Below are 20,608 nucleotides of genomic sequence, written 5' to 3'. Positions count from 1 at the left end.
TCTGCCTGCCTTGCATGTTTTTGGAATGTGGGAGGAAACCGGAGGACCCTGAGAAAACCCACGCGGGCCGGGAGAACATGCAAACTCTACACAGGGAGGCCGGAGCATTACGCCGGAGCATTACGCGAACCTGCGACCTCTGCACAGTGAAGCCGGCGTGCTAACCACTCGACTACCGGGCCGCCCTATACATCAAAACATCGGCAAGCAAAATGAGTAAGCCTCGACGATGTCCCAAATTTTCAGGCTGCTATGACCCAAATCGTCAGGGCAGATTGGTGCGCATGCGCAGTGCGTTTGTTCCCGGAAGTACGCGCACATGTCCTGCTGACACAACCTTGGAAAACCTGCAAACAACTACTTATCAAGCCTACACCGCAACAAACCACAACAAGGATGCCAATAACGAGACTACTGTAAGTTATCGTTTCGAAACTGGTTCGATTAGAATGACAAGAACAAATACAGTAACTTGGTCCGTTTTTAGTTCACGTACTGGCTCAGTCTCACACTGCGGTCAAGCCAGCCTCCACTCGCAAAATTAGTCAATTGAGCCGCCACTTCGATTGGCAACTCTGTGCGTTACGGTAATGTGCGGCCGGCGAGGGGCCTGGGATACCTTCAAAATAAAAGCATCACAACGAGTGCATGCGCTGCAGTGGTTTGGATGAAAATAAACAAAAAAATATGTAAAACAAGCGGTTTTCTGGCTGTTGTGTAAGGATCACGTTCACCTAGGAAGAATAACAACTCTCAGAACAGTGCCAAGAAGCATTCTCAAGTAGAGATTGAAAAAGTCATAGTTTAGTGCATGCTGACGTTATATTCTGTCATTTTTTTAAAAAACTAAACGGGAAATTATTCGTTATGCCTCGACTGATTAACACCCGGGGAAAGTAGAGCACCCGAGCTAACTAACCGGACCACCCCGATCCAGATCTGATATATTTTGTAATAAAATGCCTCTTAAAAGTGACAACATATTCATCCATTTTTAAAAACCGTTATATGGTAAACTCTTTGCTATCCTTCGACCAGATTAACAACATAAAATCTGTATCAGAGTAGTCGGGTTAGATAGCCGGGGTGCTCTCGTTTCCCCGGGTGTTAGTCTGGTCGAGGGATAACGAAGACTTTTATATTTAGAGGTTTTTAAAAATTGACAAAAAGTATCAACGTCACCATGCACTCGAGTCTGGAAAGAGGTCACACTCACTTTTCACAGGCCTTTTATTTCAAAATATAACATCAGATCTGAATCGGCGTGGTCTGGTGAGATAGCTGGGGTTCTCTACTTTCCTCAGGTGTTTATCTGGTCGAGGGATAAAGAAGACTTACATTTTGAGGTTTTTAAAAATTGACAAAAAATATCAACATGTCTGCATGCACTCGAGCCAGGACAGAGGTCACTATCACTTTTCATAGCCTTTTATTCCAAAATACAACATCAAATCTGTATCAGAGTGGCCTGGTTTGATAGCTGGGGTGCTCTAGTTTTCCTGGGTGTTAGTCTGGTTGAGGGATAATAAAGACTTTTACATTTAGAGTTTTATTAAAAAATAACGAAACATATCAACATGTTAGTATGCACTCAACTACTTTTTCTATCTGCATTTGAGAACGCTTCTTGGCACTATTTTTAGAGTTTTTATTCTTCCTGGGTGAACGCCATCCTTACCCGGCAGCCAAGAAAACGCCTGTTTTTGATTTTTTTCCATCCAAACAACTACCGGGCATGCATTCGTTGTAGCGCTTTTATTTTGAAGGCGCCCCACGCCTCTCGCTGGCCGCTCACCACCGTAATGCAGAATGTTGTCAATCAAAGAGGCGGCTCGCGAACAGAAACAATTTAAACATTACAAGACCCCAGTCCCACTTTAATCATCCAATGTGCTAGTTTCGTGTTTTTGTTTTGTCTTTGTCTGGTCTGTGTCTGCGGTAAAGCAAATGATGCGTTGTTAAAATCAAACCATTGGGGCGCATGACTCTCCTTTGTGTTAGCCTGGTATGCTAAAAACATACAATACCCTGACGTCGCAGCGACTGTGCATCGGGTCACAATGACATACATACACGACAAAGTGAAGATGGAGTTATCCGCTCTAAATGTGTTTCGAGAACGGGGTTCTACCCAAAGCTAAATAGTTTAGTTGTCTCACTCATAAATGATCGGTTGTCCGAGGATCATGTGATCGCTTTCAATAAAACGTCAGTCCTTTCAATTCTGATGTGACCATGTTTTTGCGGAATTTGTACAAATCACTATCTGTTTTGACAACTTCGTGGAACACTGGTGCAAACACACGAGCCATCCTAACTAGAATATGTGGTACAGTCAACACTGGTGATTCCCAACCACTGTTCCATGACACTTTATCATGTTTAGATGTGTCGTCGAAATTATCCAATTTCACTTATTTTTCTGTCAATAATGCACAACCGGTCGTACCAACAAAAGGCACTTCTTGAAGACTAATAAATGCAATGGGGGCACGGTTTAATAATTCTGAAATTTGTTCAAATTACTAGGATTTTCACGTTTTTAACAATCAATTATATTCATCGGGCAGTGCTATGATTGACTGGTTAACATGTGCATCAAAATGAAAAGGTGCAGGCTTTATGACGGCAGTGCATGTTCACTCTAGCCAGGTGCAGAGACAGAGAGAGAGAGTAAAAGAGAGCAGCTTTGTGGGAAGAGAGGGCAGGCGGGAAGGATGGAGGATTGAGTTAGTGAGTGAGTTAGTGAGAGAGAGAGAGAGAGAGAGAGAGAGAGAGAGAGAGAGAGAGAGAGAGAGAGAGAGAGAGAGAGAGAGAGAGACAGTTTGAGTGAGTGAGTGAGTGAGTGAGTGAGTGAGTGAGTGAGTGAGTGAGTGAGCAGAAAGAGAGAGAGCAGAAAGAGAGGTGGACAGACTGTGCCAATTTTGTTTGAAAAGTGAAATTGTCTCACATGATTATTTTGTGGGCAGGCTAGTAGACGAGTGGTTCACACGTCAGTCTCACAGTGCAGACGTTGTGGGTTCAATCTCTAATCCGGCCTCCCTGTGGGGAGTTTGGATGTTCTCACTGGCTGGGCCTGCGTGGCTTTTCTCCTTGTCATCTGGTTTCCTACCACATTCCAAAAACATGCAAAGCAGGCTGATTGACACTCCAAATTGTTCTGAGTGGCATGCATGCATGCATGAATGAATGAATGAATGAATGAAAAATGATATGATGAGTAAAAGACTGAGTTGAATCGGTGAACGTAATCGGTGGAGCACCAGAGATGGCCGCGGTCTTTAAAAAACACTATATTAATATTATACAATTCCACTTCAACCAGCAATATTTTTTTTCTCCAGAGGGCTCCCCAGAAACACTTAACATCAAAAATTTTATTCAACGAAACATGGTCAGAAAAACTGAATTTGTGAGTGAATTGAAATAGCTAACTATTATTGTTCCAAATCATTACTAATGATGAGAAAATGAAGCTTCATTCAGCACTGGACCATGACCCCCAATTGCCTTGCTTGTGGTTTAAAGCTTCAGGTTGCTTATGTCCTTAAGAGCTTTGAAAGGCGCTTATGAATAAAATTTATTATTATAATTATTATTATTGTGCCGGTCCCAAGCACGGCGCTTATGAATAAAATTTATTATTATTATTATTATTGTGCTGGTCCCAAGCACGGATAAACGCCGATGGTTGTGTCAGGAAGGGCATCCGATGTAAAGGCTTGGCCAAAACAAACATGCGAATCAAACCTCTGAAGATGGAGGACATTGAAAAGAAGATTTGTTCAAAAAGACAAACCAGACAACATCAGGGACAATTTTCATCATTTCGATTTAATTAACAAATTTAATAAAGACCCCTATCGTCTTCATGAGCATTAAGTAAAACAACATCAACATTGATGTTATTTTGTGTCTTGTAGCACTGTATGCTAACAATTAAAAAATCCACGCACCCCATCTGACCCTGGGCCAGAGTAGAATGCACCGTTGAATGGTTAAACTTCGTATTGAATTCAAAATACTTCTGTTTACATTCAAAGCCACCCATACCTTGCCTTGCTCCCCCCTATCTGTCTGACCTGTTTCAAATCTCCGTTCCCTTTCGGTCCCTCCTCCTTCATCCTCACTTCTATGTGCCTTCTGCCTGTCTTACCACGATTGGGTGCAGAGCTTTCAGCGAATCTTCTCCCAAACTCTGGAATTCACTTCCACCCAACATCTGTAATATTGACTCCCTACTTTCAAATCCCACCTCAAAACCCATCTGTTTGAAATTGCATTCATGGTCTAGTTCAATCAGCTATTTTGTTATTTATCATTTTATTTGTGTTTTTATTGTTTTGTGTATTGTTTTTTGATTGTAAAGTGTCCTTGAGTGTTCTGAAAGGCGCTTGGAAATGAAATGTATAATAATAATAATAATAATAATCATAATAATAATAATAATAATAATAATGATGATGATGATGATTATTATCATTATTATTATCAGCTTGTAAGAGCAATTCAAAAGTAAATTTTCAATGACAGGAAACTTTTAAGAGTTGACATTGTTTTCCTTGCAGATATCCTTTCTATCAGCTGGGTAACCCACAGTTGAGACTCTTCAGACCAAACTGGTTCCTGAAGCTGGTTAGGCCTGGAAAAGAGCAGCCGACTGACACCGTCCAGTTCCGTGTCCCAATGGAGTAAGTCTTCCAGCTTACGATTTACAAAGATCCAGGAGGCATTAGGCCAAGCTACATTGACATTCAGCCAACAGAATCTTATAAGTGTTATAATTCCCGAAAGATTGTTCCCTTGAATCTCAAATGTTGATTGTTTTGTCATGTATTTTCTCAAAGTCAAAAACGACCATGTTATGAAATGCTTCTGCACTTTATCTGCAAAAATGTTTTGACATAAACTGTACTTTGCGTCGTTGCCACAAGGTGGTAGAGCAACCCCATGAACAGAAATCAGAAGCATCAGTCAGTCAGCAATCCAGAATTATTGTAACACCTTTTGGTCCTCTTTATTGAGTTGTGTTGCAACGATGGCTTGTGAATGGCTGACACAGGCAGTTGAGGGGAGGATTAAGTCCACACTCTGAATTTGGCTTTACGACTTTTGTCAATTTTTGGCGCCAATATTAACATCAACAGATTCATTCGCCAAAACTTCATCCTATTATACCTCCCAAATAAATGCTAAATTTTTAACTGCACCACTGCATTCCAAATGTACCATGTACTTCTTAGATATTGGGTGTGTTATCATCCTAATTATATAGTCTAAAGAACAATTCTGAAAGGAATCCTCACTTGAACTTTGTTTTTTCCCATCTTTCCATTTTATGAGTTGTCAACTTCATTGAATGAATGTGTTTGTAAATTATAATTTACTGTGTGGTTGTCCACAGAGCTATGTTGCACTTGGAAATTGTCTATCCAATTTGTCTGTCCAGTTCACGTCATTAAGGCATCATCTCCAGCTATCTGTCCTCTTGTGTTTTTAGACACATTTATCGATTGAATCATTCATTCCAACGCCTTGGGAGTGTGGTAGATTTGCAAAGCGACACATGACAGACTTACTCTCTGTCATGAAATCCAACAGAAGAATGTTATTGTCACGGTCACTGAGGTTAGCCGAACTGAGAGGTCCAAAGCCTGTGCTGGGGAGAAAAATAGAAGATTAAGATGGGTCTCTGGTGGGGTTTTCAAATGTAATCTGTTCATCCAGGTGCTTGGCCTCCTACGTATGTGACTCTCTTGTCTGACGAATTCCAAGAATACTTACATAATTTGTGTGTGTGTGTGTGTGTGTGTGTGTGTGTGTGTGTGTGTGTGTGTGTGTGTGTGTGTGTGCGCGCGCGCGCGTGTGTGTGTGTGCCAGGTGGACACAAAAGTGTTTTATATATTTGGAGGTTCCCAGAGGTTTGGCATAATGCTGTCATGGGGTAGGGGTAACATGTGATACGACACACTTTCCTCTTCCTTTCATCACTTTGCTGCTGTGAATTGTGAATTTCTGAGAGAGTAGTAAAGGTTGATCTCATCTAATCTTATATGTCTTGGCCCATGTTGAATTACAGTAGTGATGGAAGCATTCAATGTTGAGTTTTCACTGCATGCAATGATTTTCGTTTGTAAACATACATTACTTGCAGAAATATACATGAATTCCACTGAAGCGCAGTAATCTCTTCAGTCAAATGTAATGTACAATTCCAAATTTAACAATCAACATAAAAAAATATGCCTGCACGATTTACAAAAGGACTGACTTTTTGAAAAACGTTCAAAATCTGAACAAACAAATGTGTTAGTGTGCCTTTTTTGCACTGTCTGGTAAAGTGCCATGGCTCATTGATCTAGCCTTAGATGGAAAGATGGGCAGTGTCACATCAAATATCAACTCCAATTTACTCATGACTTATTATGGGACTGAATGCTGTTGTTAGGCCTATTTAGCCTAGGCAATGTTTGTGCTGATAAGTTGTAATGCTCAACAGCTGTTAATGCAAAGTAGTTATGTTGGTGTTCCCAGGCATTTAACACAATGTGGCCTTTGTTTCAAAAGCCACTTTCACACGTTCAACACAACACAAACTTTTCCCCAAAGAGACTGATTGGTAGAGAAGAAATGTCTGATTTACTCTCACCTTGTTCTCCTGCTCTCCGCACAACTGCGTTGACCCGAAATTGCCAATAGGTAAGGGTCTACATTAGGTTCTGGCAGGTTATGTGTTAGATTGAATGTGTGATTGTGTTCTCTCCTTATTTAAAGGACAACCGACATCACTTTTTTGTTTCCTAACTGACAGACTAGCATCTAAAATACCCAAAACACGCAGCATGATATTTTTATTCAAATGCAAAACACCAATAAAATTGACTCAAACTGTCCAAAATCTGGAAAAAAATTGAGCTGCGAATTGGGCATTTTCAGAAAGTCCCGCCCCCAGTTCGTGACGTCATGCCAAGACGTCTTGCATTGCTGGAGAATCAAAACAATGGCTTCAGATTCCGAGAATATGCTTTCTTGTTACAAATCCAGTTATGAATATGATTCAAATAGTTCTGAAGAGGAAAACATACATGTTTGCAATCGATTAAAGAATTTATTCCGTGCCATTTTGAGGCAACATTGGGGAGAAACGGATCACCAAAAAAGAGGCAGAAAATGGCGTCCAAGCTTCTGTGAGGAATTAATCAGCCCGTTTCCACAGGCTGATAAATTCCTTCCATGGAGCTTGGTCGCCCTCTTCTGGCGGCTTTCTGGTGCAACACAAGGTTTTCAGACCAAACAAGTACAGTAAAATACATTGACGTGATGGAAGGACTGCTAAAATGTGTCTTTTTTTTCGGTCAGGGGCGTTCCTTCAGTGACGTCACGTACGGACTCGTCACCAAAACAAGACTTCCTGAATATTCAGCGCGAGTCTTAAAATGTAAAATATAGCTATATGCGGTGGAACCTTTGTAAAATACGCTCAGTAGAAATCATTTGCAGCCATTTTACAAATTATGGACACAACTTGTCCGGAGACGTCGGTTGTCCTTTAACGTTTGTGGATAGGTTACACCGCTGCGTGGCAATAACCGCTCAAAGGCTGTTTTGACCTTCCAATGGATCTGATCAGTCATATCTGGTTGATATTTTGCATATTCTGCAGCAGTCGCCTTTGCAATCTTGTCACTTTTTATGTTGTCTGAATGTGTCTTCTCTTGAAAACCTGATTCCATTTTAGGTAACACATGTGTTCAGGATATTAAGAGTTTACATCAAGCAAATTGATTGGATTGTGATTGATGACACACAACACTGACAACTGCATTGCACTGTCCACAACTATACAGTTTGGACGTTCTTTAAATCAGCTTTGTGAAACAAAGATAGCTGTTAACTCGCGATTGACAAATCCATGTGTCTAGACCAGGAGGGGGCAAACTTTTTGACTCGCGGGCCGCAATGGGTTCTAAAATTTGACAGAGGGGCCGGGCCAGGAACATTTGGAGGGAGTGTTTGGGCCGGAAATACTAAACCTAAAGAATTAAAGGACAACCGACGCCTCTGAACAAGTTATGTCCATAATTTATAAAATCACTTCAAATGACTTCGGCTGAGTGTATTTTACAAAGATTCCACAGCATATAGCTATAGTTTACGTTTTAAGACTCGCGCTGAATATTCATGAAGTCTTGTTTTCGAGTTGATGATGATCCCCATTTGACGTCACGTTTGGACCGCCCCTGACCGAGAAAGCGACACACAATGCATTTTGCGGTACTTTGTTTGGTCTGAAAACTTCGTGTTGATCCGTGTTGATGGCAAAATTAGAAGGAAAACACATAATGTGATGGTGAATCCTTGTGTGTTGCACCAAGACTACTATTTGATACTAGTTGACACAAATTCCCAGCAGACAAAAAAGCCCATTTCCAACGGAGCTTGGGCGCCATCTTCTGCATTTACTGGGTGCTACATTGCTGTCATTGACGGCTCAAATTGACATGGGAGACTCCTTGAATCAATTGCAAACATTTATGCTTTCCTCTTCAGAACTATTTGAATCATATTCATAACTGGATGAGTAACAAGAAAGTATCTTCTCCGAATCTGAAGCCATTGTTTTGATTCTCGAGCAAGGCAAGACATCTTGGCGTGACGTCACGAACAAGGGGGTGGGACCTTCTGAAACTGGCCATTTCCGGATTCATTTTGAAGTAATTTTTAGTCTTTCATTTGACTAAAAATATCAGCCTGCGTGTTTTGGGTATTTTAGATGCTATAAAACATTTTTCTGATGTCAGTAGGAAACAAAAAAAATGGTGCCGGTTGTCCTTTAAACGTAGTGTGTACAAACCTCATAGCACAGTAAGAACACTACAACCCAATTTATTAACTGTCTTTCAAATGTGAAACATATCCCTGATCAATTAATAAATTTGTCTCAAGGAATATGCAAGATATGGCATTTACAGACTATTTCGCAGATACTGGGAGGAAGAAATGGAAATAGATTAAAATAACATATGCACTGATTTATCAAGATTGCGTCTGTTTTTAATAAGTTTCAATCGACGGTGCAAAGTTAAGAAATCAACATTTATTGAAAAATTGAATCACTTTCAACATTCAAAACGTATTATTACACAACGAAATATTCAAGCTCAATAGTACCTACTTGTGTTAAACTCCGCTAAATCATGGACGGATTGTCCCGACCGCGCGCTCTACAAATTCGCCACGGACGCCCTCGCCTTCACGCGCAAACAGTACACGTGTACCGTCGCCAAGCACACAAACATAGGCTACCTGCAGTTGAAATTTGCATACTCGGCACGGCAGCCAATCAGAAGTCTGTTTTTTTCTTCCGCACTTTCGCAAGCGTTATAATGTTTTTCCATTTTCCAAAATAGATGCACAGAACCTCAGCCCAGAAGAAATATTCAAAAGAAGCTAACAACATGAGTGACGCTCAAAAAACGTAAATTTATATAAAACCGTGACTGTAAAGTGTACGTGAGAGTTATGAAAGGGGCTTAGTGGCTTGTAGCTGGCAATGCAAACATTGCGTTGTGCACCATGGTGACAAATGACTACTGCAGTGCAATCTGCAGCCTTGGACATTTGCCGTAAATTAAACAAGGTAACATTTGTGATAGGTACAGCCTTAATTAATATAAAAAACTTAATACTTTGTGACGATGTTTTCTTTTGTGATTGGTGATCTTATCGTGTTTCAAGTTGTGAAAAACTGGGCAGGCAACTTTTCAGAGTTGTCTGCCCTTTTGTCCGCTACCTTTTTTGTCACGAGTTTTAGACACTGTTTTCACTATAATTTGGACATGTTCGGCGGGTCGGATTAAAAAGCCGCGGGCCGTAGTTTGCCCATCCCTGGTCTAGACTATTACAGGTAGTCAAACCTCGGTTTTTGACCATAATCCGTTCCAGAAACCTGTTGGAAAACCGATTGGGTCGAAAACCGAAACATTTCCAATTACAATCAATATAATCAATGCCTGCTTTTTAAAAAGAAAAGTATCGTGATTGAACAATACAAACATGCCTGCTCACAATATAACATTACACAAGGATAATGCGTCGGTCACAAGTGATGTACAAGTATGCAGACGGTAGTCGAGTGGTGCATTCAGGAGTTGCTCAGTTTGGTCGAGAACCGATTTTACTACAGTGTTTATTTTATTTTATTTTAATCAAACCTGTGTGCATAGGTGAGGCACACAGTTCTCCTGCCTCATGACGAGGCGCTGGTGATTCCAGAGATTCTTCTTGCGCCTCCTCGGCTGCAGAATAATAGAATTAGTGAGAGCAAGCTACAGTAAACAGTTAGCAAGTTAAGTGCAACCATCCAGTCATTTTTTCATGTGGCTTGGCTTTATTTTCAGAATGGAGGATTACATATCTAAATTGAAAGAAATAGAGAGACTTTAAAACTGAAGAAACATAAGGAAGGCTTCTATAAAGAAGGTATCAATGCCTTTCTTCAGAAGGTGCGGCGCATGGACTTCATTTATAAGTAAATGTAACACGATAATAACGTTTTTGTAATGCTACAGTTTATATAAAGAATGCTGACATGACATTTTAAACAAAACATGTTAACTGTTGCCAATCAAATGGTGAATAAGCTAATCTGTAGAGTTCATATATTTGTAAATCTGACTGTGATGACGTCAGTGCCTCACCAGCCATGAACCTCACCGCACGTCACTGTTGAGAACATATGTTCTCATGTGGACACTTTCACTTGATAGATCTAACAAAGGGAATAAAACAATAAGTGTGAAACTGGTCTTTGCCAAAAACCTTTGTGTTTATATGTAGACTTTAATCTTTCCACGTTCTGTGTTCTGCTTTTCCCCCCTGATGTTCGCAGGTATTCACATTTTCATTAACTTTCTCTTAACTATCGTTTTATTTTCTATTTTATGGCCACATATTTTTCCAGTCTGCTTTATGTTCTCGGTTATTTGCATTTTCATCAACTTTGTATTAAGTGCAGCTTTAGGTTAGATTTTTTTTTGGCCATCTACCATTTATTTTACAGTCTGCTTTTTCTAATTGAAATTATTTTGCAGAGCACCCTAAACTCGTTTGTCTTGGGTACTTTCTGTGCCAGACACCCGGATTGTCCTGCCTTAGAAACGCATTTCTTTGTCTTTGGATTGTTCTTAAACCTTTGTGCCGTCAGCGTTTTTGCTTTGCCCTCGAAGTAACATCATCAAATTTCTAGGTTTCTTCCCACCACAACTTATTCTCAATTTATAACCTTCACCTGGCATTTGGTAAAGACGCACGCACAGAACAGAGAAAAACAATGGTGAACAGAGTGTTCAGTCTTCTTCTCAGTCACATTTTATGCAACTCTGCTGACTAATAACCATGAAACCAGACCATACTGTGGTTTCTCACTGTAATCTGACTTGAGAAAACTGAGCCTTTGTAACAGCGGCTACCATTGTCTGGCAGCAGTACAATCCTGTACTTTTGGATCAAACGGTGCCGTGATTACCGCGGTGATCATTCCATGTTTGCGCGTTCAGCTTCACAAATACATAAGTGAAGTTGGAAACCCTTTTCAGGCTAATTAACCTTCAGGTATGTCTTGAGCAACTTTTTCATGACGGCTTTTTAGGCCCATTCCATCATTTTGTTTCTCAGAAATGAATCCCAATCCAACAATCTCCTGAAAACTATTCATCTTACTTGAACAACAAAAATTTGTTCATTCTCCACTATATGCTGGCGATGCGATATAATTAAGTCCACAACAGTGATCGTATCAGAAATAATCTTACCTCAATAAAATGAATGGAAAACAACCAAAATATTTTCAGGGTATATTTAAATAAAAAGATCACACGGTTAAATGTTGCATATTATAAGAACATTCATTTCCGAACCGCTTCATCCACACAAGGATCGCAGTAGGCGAGGGACACCCTGAACCAGTTGCCAGCCAATCGCAGGGCACACGGAGATTTTGGAGGAAAACAAAACATGCAAACTCTACACACGCAGGCCGGAGTGGGGACTTGTTGGGGCCACCGGGCCGCCCATTATAAGGACATTCTTAACAAAAGTAAATAGAATACATAATTTAACAAACCATAACTTATTTTGTGCATGCAAATACATGTTTTCACTTGTTTTTGGGCCTCAAATTCTCATCTACATCTTATCTTCTCTTGTGATGAGCAATTTTAGTAAACTGCTTGCTCTCTGATTTACAACAGATTCTTTTCTTACAGACAGTGGCTTTTTTCGGTGTTCAATTACCTTACATGTATCGGCGTATACTTTCGCTTTCGTCAGAGTATGAATTTAACACAACTATACTTGCTCTCTGGTTGGTCTCATGCTTCTCACAAGTCCCTTCATTTCCCTTCGTTAGAGAAAAATCAAGATTCTCCTGGGAATAAATCTAATGCAAGTCTGTAGAACTATATAAACTAATCTTGTTTTTGTTTTGCCCCCTCACATATCACAATTTTCATTATTATTATCATCATCAGAATCAGAAAACCTTTATTCGTCCCACAATGGGGAAATTTGCAACATCAACATTACCATCACCATCATTGTTAATTTTACAATTATTTATTCAGTCATTTTCCATTCCACTTAATCCTGATTAAGGTCACGGTGTGTTACAATTTTTATAACATCATTGAAATTACTGTTACAATCGTTTAATAGATAACAGTAAATTATTCATGCATACACATTTTACAGTTAGGTGCTGCAACAGGTGGTTTTCTTTTGTAATAACCAAAATCACATACAACGGATAATAAAATCCATATTGAAACCTTTGTAGGTCTAACCTACAAACAAACAAAAAAACAATGAAAATACCACAAAAACCTGATGTAAGGAAACTCATTTCTGTTATTGCCATCAGATCTCCCATCTTGAAATCTTGACTAGTGTAATCATTTGCACAGATTTGCCAAAGCATTTGCAACATACACATAGTCAATTAAAAAAGAAACAGATTTCATTTGTTATATGGTGCACGGGTGACACTAATCTATTCTGAATAAGTATTTCTAAGACTTTAAATTCTTCTCTGAGAAATGTACCAAAGCCACAGAGGAAAAACTAATTTAACCATTACTGTTTTTGATGCATGTTTTTCTCCTGAAACAAGGCGGCCACGTGGAAACCTCAAGGTTGACAGTCTAAATGAATAGCTTTTTGGGGACTTGTTAAAGTGCTGCCAACTCATCTCGTTTGATTTGTTTAAGAGGAAGTATACCACAGGTATAGTTGTCCTCCCGTTTTGTTGCCTCTCTTTGTACTGCCCTTTGAGATGTAATGTATTGGTGTCTTGGACAGCCTGACTTATTTTCTTCAAACTTGCCAAGATACAGGCCATCCCTGTTTTGTGACTTCCACTTTCCACCCTTTGATCTATTGCTGTTCTTTTGTCCGAACAAACCCCAAACCATAAATGTAATCCTTCACACGGCACTCTTATAGTCTCAACTTCTCAGATGTCCTTTCTCTTGTCAAATCTCAGGTGTCTCAGTGGCTGTCTCTCTAGACAAAGTCTACTATTATCATTTTGATACTTAGTGTTAGGCAATTTCTGGCAAATAGATATTGTCCAGTGGATGGGATGAATGTTGAATCCACCCAAACTTGACAAGAGAAAAAAAGAAGAATGACAATTTTATTTGGCCAACTCTCCTGTTTCATACTTAACCCTAAACCACTGCGGTGTGATTTTCTTAACTTTTACAGTGCATGTATTCATCTGTGTGGAAGGATTTGTTTGGATTTCACTTAGATTTTGACATGAAATGATATCATTGAACCATATGGCAATTCAAAGCGTCACATTTACACCACTCATTTGAAGACATATACAGCATTTACACATTACTGCATTAGAAATAGGTCATCATATGATTGAAATATAATACTTTCAGATGTTACTCTAGGCCAGACATGGGCAAACTACGGCCCGCGGGCCACATACGGCCCAAATGTTTAGCCATTTCCACACGGAAAATTGTCGCCATCTTCTGCCTTTTTTGGGTGCAACATCCCCCCACACCCCTCTGATGCCTCAAAATGACATGGAATAAATTCTTTAATCGATTGCAAACATGTATGCTTTCCTCTTCAGAACTATTTGAATCATATTAATAACTGGATGAGTAACAAGAAAGCATGTTCTCCGAATCTGAAGCCATTGTTTTGATTCTCGAGCAAGGCAAGACGTCTTGGCGTAACACCACGAACAAGGGGGCGGGACCTTCTGAAACTGGCCACTTCCGGTTTAATTATTTTGCAGTTTCAGCACACTTTAAGTCATTTTTATTGGTGTTTTGCATTTCACTAAAAATATCATCTTGCGTGTTTTGGGTATTTTAGATGCTATAAAACGTTTTTCTGATGTCAGGAAACAAAAAAGTGATGTCTGTTGTCCTTTAAAGGAGCGCTGTAGAGCACTCTTGATACCGTATCCCACTGAGCGGGGAAGATTTTCGATTGTTTGCGAAAGTAGCGAAGGTTGAGTTCTCATCAGCATTCGTTCAAGGTTGCAAACATTTGCCAGACAATCGCCATTTGGTTACCCACAGTTTGAGTGTTTTTTCTTAACACAAAAACTGTTTGCCACCATTAAAATGGATGCCGATTGTCCAGTAAACACCTTTGCGAGCTTTTGCGACCTTGAATGAACCCTGACAAAAATTCAACATTCATTCTATTCCCAAGCCATCGCAAACCTTTGCCTCTCTGTGCGATACGGGCTTTGGCACTCCAACTGGAGATACAGTGCGGCCATTGCGTCATGCAATGCAAATAGAAATAGTTGAAGCATGAGTTTTTGATTAGTTTGTGACATACAGTTGGCTGGATTCAGAAATTGTGAGGGGAGCATGTTTCTCCTCTTCAAGCATGGCCTCCACAGGAGGTGCTATGACATTTCTACACGGCTGTCATTTAATCTATCCTGTGTTCTTCCATCACAGTTTGGTTCGGGTCCGCCACAAAAATCGACAAAATCCGACATCAACGGACAGTTAGGATGGCGAAACAAATCATTGGCACCCCGCAACCCACTGTCGAGGACTTGCACAGTGCAAGAATGCAAACAAGGGCGTGGAAAATTCTACTGGACCCTTCGCACCCTGCCCACCACATTTTTCAGTGACTTCCCTCTGGCAGGCACTACCGATCCATGCTCACCAAATCCAGCAGACATTTCAACAGCTTCTTCCCCCAAGCCATTAACTCTCTAAACAGTAACCCAAATATAACTGTCTAGTGCAAGGGTGGGCAAACTTTTTGACTCGCGGGCCGCATTGGATTCTAAAATTTGACAGAGGGGCCGGCGGGCCGTAGTTTGCCCATGTCTGGTATAGTGCCTCTGCATTTATTATGATGATACCAGTGCAGCATGTTCTACCAGAGACAAATTCCTTCTGTGTTCTACATACTTGGCCAATAAAGATGAGTCTGATTCTGATTCAAACACATACGCTTGCAAAGTGACGTTAGTGCATCAGTCTTCTTCTTTTCCTTTTGGCTTTTCCCTTCAAGGGGTCGCCACAGCGAATCAGTATCCTCCATCTTTAGCAGTTTGATTCGCATGTTTGTTTTAGCCAAGCTTTTAGTGCACCAGTGAACTTATGAAATTGCCCGAGCCATGCCAGCACGTTGTCGCAGCCTGGCTAATCCCCGTGCTGACATGTTAGCAGTCACATTTCTTGCAGTATCTTTTTGTTAGTTTTTAAACCAGTGTTCTCACTACCAAACATTTTGCAGAAAAAAGGCCAAAAATATATCTTATCTCATCTTGTGATAACACCGTTTTTAATATGCATTTACAATAATTATTGCATAATTTAGTCCATGAAAAGAAAATGGTACTGTATTTTGTGCTTTTAGGCCACACAAAAAAACTTGAATGGACAATTGGTTCTCAAGGATGACCTCTTGCCCCAGTCAGTCCGTCAAAGCGAGATTCCAATACACTGGGAACCGGTTCTTAAAAAGAACCAATCTTCAATAATTATTGTTATATGTTACTGTTCAGTAATATACCAGTACTTCTAATTCACATTTTGACACCCCAATTATGACGAGTGATTGGTGTATGGTATGATTGGTCAAAAAAATCAAAATATCAGTACACTATCATAAAACTGATGGACACTGTGGACGTTTGTTTTTCCTAATGTCAATTCTTCTTTTCCTTTCGGCTTTTCCCTTCAGGGGTCGCCACAGCGAATCAGTGTCCTCGATCTTCAGAGTTTTGATTCGCATGTTTGTTATGGCCAAATTTCCTGTCCGTACAAGTTAGTACCCCATTCTTATGACTGTAGAACACAATAACAGTTACCAGACTGGCGTGGCCCTTTCAGTTTCATAGGGTGGCCATTTGGAAAATGAATCGCTCACTATTGTTCTATTCAAGGGGTATCCAACTCATTTTTTGTCATGGGCCGCTTCAGAGTTGTGGCTTCCATCTGAGGTTCAATGGACAATCTCCTTATTCATTACCCATGATAATTTGATATTTCGGTACAGATTTCAGCCAGAATCTTGATAGTTGACACTCATGGTTTGCTTCTGCGAGCCACATAAAATGGCATGGCGGGGCAAATCTGGTCCCCGGGCCCTGACTTTGACACTTTTCGGTTTTGTGGGCTATTATGACATGAACCACCCTTTTCATCATGTACCATCAAAAATGACTCTTACTTGTTCTGTACATTTTGGACTGTGCCCTTTCACCTACCCCGTGCTCTCAGAGCACATGTGTAATTAGACCGCCCTCAACATCTTGGAACTGATACTCTTAATCTTCTTGGCTCAGTGTCAGTCCACCTTTAAGAAACACCCCAGAGCTTTAAAGGTCACAGCATTGGATAAAATTCCATCTGGTAGTTTAATCTGTACAGTATGTATAGAAGAATAAAGGAACAAACAAAAATCTACTATCACGGCCCAAATACCGTCAAATTATGTCTCACGGATCAAAACAAAGGCGTGATTACATACCTGTATTTAATCAATGACCTGTCTGTTATAGTTAAATTTTACATCATTGATTAAAAGCTCATCTTATCAACATGTACATTATGCCAGTGTAGTGGAAAATACAAATTGTTATTCAGCACACATGACCTCATCATGAGTTTGAAAGACTTCACAAAATGTTTTTTAATTTTTTTCCAGCGTCACCTAATATTGTTCCAACATGTGAAGACATTGTGTTGTATCCTAGTGAAATTTAGGCATACACATTACCCCACTCAATCAAAGAAGCGTGTAATGTGATAGAAGATACCATATCCGAGGTACTTATGTTAGACCACAGCGTCACTATAAAGCACTTTGTCAGATGCATTTGGGAAGTGCTCTCAACCAGGCTAATCAAATTCGCTAAATTGATTAGCAGTTAAAAGCCTTTCTTCCTCTGGTCAAAGCAGCATGTTTCAAATGTTGCCCAGTGGGTGAGCAGGAGCTTGGTGCCAGGCCTGCTTCCTGTATAGGATTTCACTGCACTCAATCAATACACACAGCGATATAATTGGTTGAAGACCGACACTCTCTTTTCCTTTCTTTTGACTTTTTACGCCACAAAGGCAGAACAGAATGATAGGATGATGAGTATGTTTGATGTAGGCCCTTCTCTTCAGAACTACTGCAGATTTTAAGGAAATAGAATCAACTGCTCACCAATTGTTCTGATCCATCCATCCATCCATCCATCCATCCATCCATCCATCCGTCCATCCATCCATCCATTTTCCGTACCGCTTATTCCTCACAAAAACATTATAATCAGTGCTATAAATGCCTCGTGTAACCAATGTTTTCTTCTCCATTCCGGAACCTACCTGCGGGTGTTACCTCCCTGGCGGGCTGGCATGTGTAAACAGAATGACCAAGTATGATGTCAAAAACTATCTGGAGAAGATATACAATGTTCCAGTGGGAGAAGTTCGCACCAGGATACAGTTTGGTGAGTGTTTTTTCACTTTTTCCAGACCTAATATAACCCAGAGAGAACACTGAACAATGTAGTAATCATGTCTCTTAAAAAAGATAAGTGGTAGCTCTGAAATTATTCATTATTTCAGTCAGACAGTTATCCTTACAAGGGTCACTGACCTACTGGAGCCTATTCGGGCTGTCTTTGGGCAGTAAGCAGGTCACATCCTGAGCTGGATTCCAGCCAAGCAGAGGGCATACATACTGTAGGCGAATAACCATTTGTACTCACAATCACACCTTACGATTTAACCCATCATATATGTTTTCGGAATATGGGAGGAAACTGGAGAACCCAGAGAAAACCCACGGGAAGAGCCATTCTTCACAGGTAGCGATGTTTTGGCCTCTTTCGCTGGAAAATGAAAAAAAAACCTATTCTGTTTAATCACATCAAAATTTCTTTGATTAAAAAGGCCAATGTCCAACATTAAAAGTGACAGATTTTGTTTCAGTCCCCCTTTTACACTAACTGTTGGGGGGGGGGGGGATGAAAAGAAAAAGTACCTCGGAATAAATACTTGGCGTCAAACTGGCATAAATATGCATGTCTTTAGGAGTGAATGCGTTAAGCCTTGGGTGGTGGCCCTTTTGGGCAAACATGAGCCAAGTTGTGGTGACCCTGCCACAACTGGCATTCGATGTCCATAATGTAGGATGGCAGGGTTTAAATAGGGATGCATGAGAACGATCCGACAGGTTAACTCTGATGTTTGGTGGAAAAAAATATCACATTCATCACTCCAGTATCAACAAAACAGGACCGATAACAAGGAATGCCTGAGATAAATACAATCATAAATACAATCACACCAACAACATCAAATCTAAATTTATGGGGAAAATTAACTGTGAGATGCCAAGCCTCTCCTCCATTATCTAGCAGTTAAACATGCTGCGGCCATCACCTGAGTGTGGTTTTTTTTCTTACATGCTACTGGTCTTGCATGCTAATTTGTTATTTACAGATCAATATTCGACTCTCGGTTAATGCTAGACATTGGTGAAAAGTGCACTTGATCTTCCCCAAGGCACTCAATTCCATTGTAGTATGGGCTAGCACTGCAGTATGGGCTAGCCTAGCAGTGTCAGTGTCCTCGGTGAAAACAACACTGCGGACACACACGCACACACACACACACGCAAACACACACACACACACACACAGACACATGCACGCACGCACACACACACATACACACACACACGCGCACACAAACACACCAGACATGCGGGCCGTGTTTCTCTCAGCAAAACGGGTCAGCAAAACGGGCGTTCATCACTGAGGGAATGAGGACCGTCGGCAAACATAGTGCTTCTGCCAGGTTGTTGCTGTCACGAATGTCCGAAACTGAAAATCGACTTTCTGGAAGGTACGACTCACCTTTCCAATATCACGTGGTTGTCCTTGTGGCACTTCCCATCTTTTCTGAGAAATTTTCAGGTTCAGGCTGTTTTACGGTCACACGACTTACAAAGGTCTTCTACCTCGATTGCTCAGTTTATCCGGGCGTCACCTCTAGGAATTGTCCCGGTTGTTCCAAAGTTCTGCTATTTAAGAATTATAATATGTGCTCTTAGGAACATGAGTAAGTACAGCGGAAAATTATTTGTAATTTTGCCCAGTTCTGTGCCTTGCCACAATACTGTTTCTGAGTCCTTCCAGGCGGTCCCCTTCACCCCATGGATTGTTTTTTTTTACTATGATATGCTTTGCCAGCCTTTCCAAGTCATGTCCTCTATTTCAATTGAACACAGATGGATGCACGTCACACACACACCGTACTGTGAGGTCTATACTGTATGTTTGCAACTTTGTATACTATATTTGTATATTAAACATGATTGGAAGGATGTAAGGTGTACTTTACTATCAAATAAAACTCACAACAAACAGCCACACTGCATGTGTATTTAAAATATTGTAGTACAGTGGTACCTCGGTTCTCGAACGCCTCACTGTTCGAACAAATCGGTGTTCGAACAAAATATTTGAGATATTCTTGCTTCGGCGTTCGAAAATCAATCGGGGTTCGAACGCCAATATGACGCGTGAGTGCGTACGCGAGGGTGGGGAGCTGAGCGGCGCACGGGTGTATCGCTCTGTTCGTGACCAACTGTTGTCGCTAGCAGACGTGCTGCGTTTTGCTCTAGTGTTTAATATAGGTGTACGAAGAGTTTTAGCCCCTAATCATGCCTCCAAAGAAAGTAAGTGCTGCTTAAAGTGACAAAAGAAAGGTAGTGCGTACAACTATTGCATTTAAGAAAGAAATAATCGCAAAATATGAAGGATGTGTGCGAGTGTCTGATCTGGCGAGGGAATACAGCATGGCAAAATCTATGATCAGTACGATATTAAAGAATAAGTGTGTGAAAGCTGTGAAAGCTGTGAAATCTAGTGATGTTGCTGTGGGAGTGAGAGCAAGTGTCATTGGATAGATATTTTAAGAGAAAAGAACATCCTGTAGCCGAGTCATCCGAAGCTGTCACGTTCCGAGCGAGAGTGACGGGAGATGACTCGTCGGAACGTAGTGGAATGTTTGGGATCCCAAAACAGACACGTACTAACCAAGCA

The 20,608-nt window shown here is 40.6% G+C and overlaps 1 protein-coding gene across 1 annotated transcript in view; it reads left to right on the top strand.

Moving 5' to 3' along the window:
- Positions 1-276: 276 nt before the first annotated feature.
- Positions 277-20,608, top strand: part of mrpl23 (mitochondrial ribosomal protein L23) — an 86,093-nt gene continuing 65,761 nt past the window's right edge. The window contains exons 1-3 of the mRNA XM_088997283.1: positions 277-416; positions 4,569-4,691; positions 17,922-18,004. Coding sequence (XP_088853409.1) covers positions 397-416; positions 4,569-4,691; positions 17,922-18,004 — 226 coding nt within the window. The 5' untranslated portion in view covers positions 277-396. The remainder of the gene's footprint in view (positions 417-4,568; positions 4,692-17,921; positions 18,005-20,608) is intronic.

The sequence above is a fragment of the Hippocampus bargibanti genome, linkage group LG05, assembly GCF_051943395.1.
Source record: "Hippocampus bargibanti isolate YZ-2025 linkage group LG05, ASM5194339v1, whole genome shotgun sequence".
Classification (NCBI taxonomy): domain Eukaryota; kingdom Metazoa; phylum Chordata; class Actinopteri; order Syngnathiformes; family Syngnathidae; genus Hippocampus; species Hippocampus bargibanti.
This window is presented reverse-complemented; position numbering and strand designations above follow the sequence as displayed.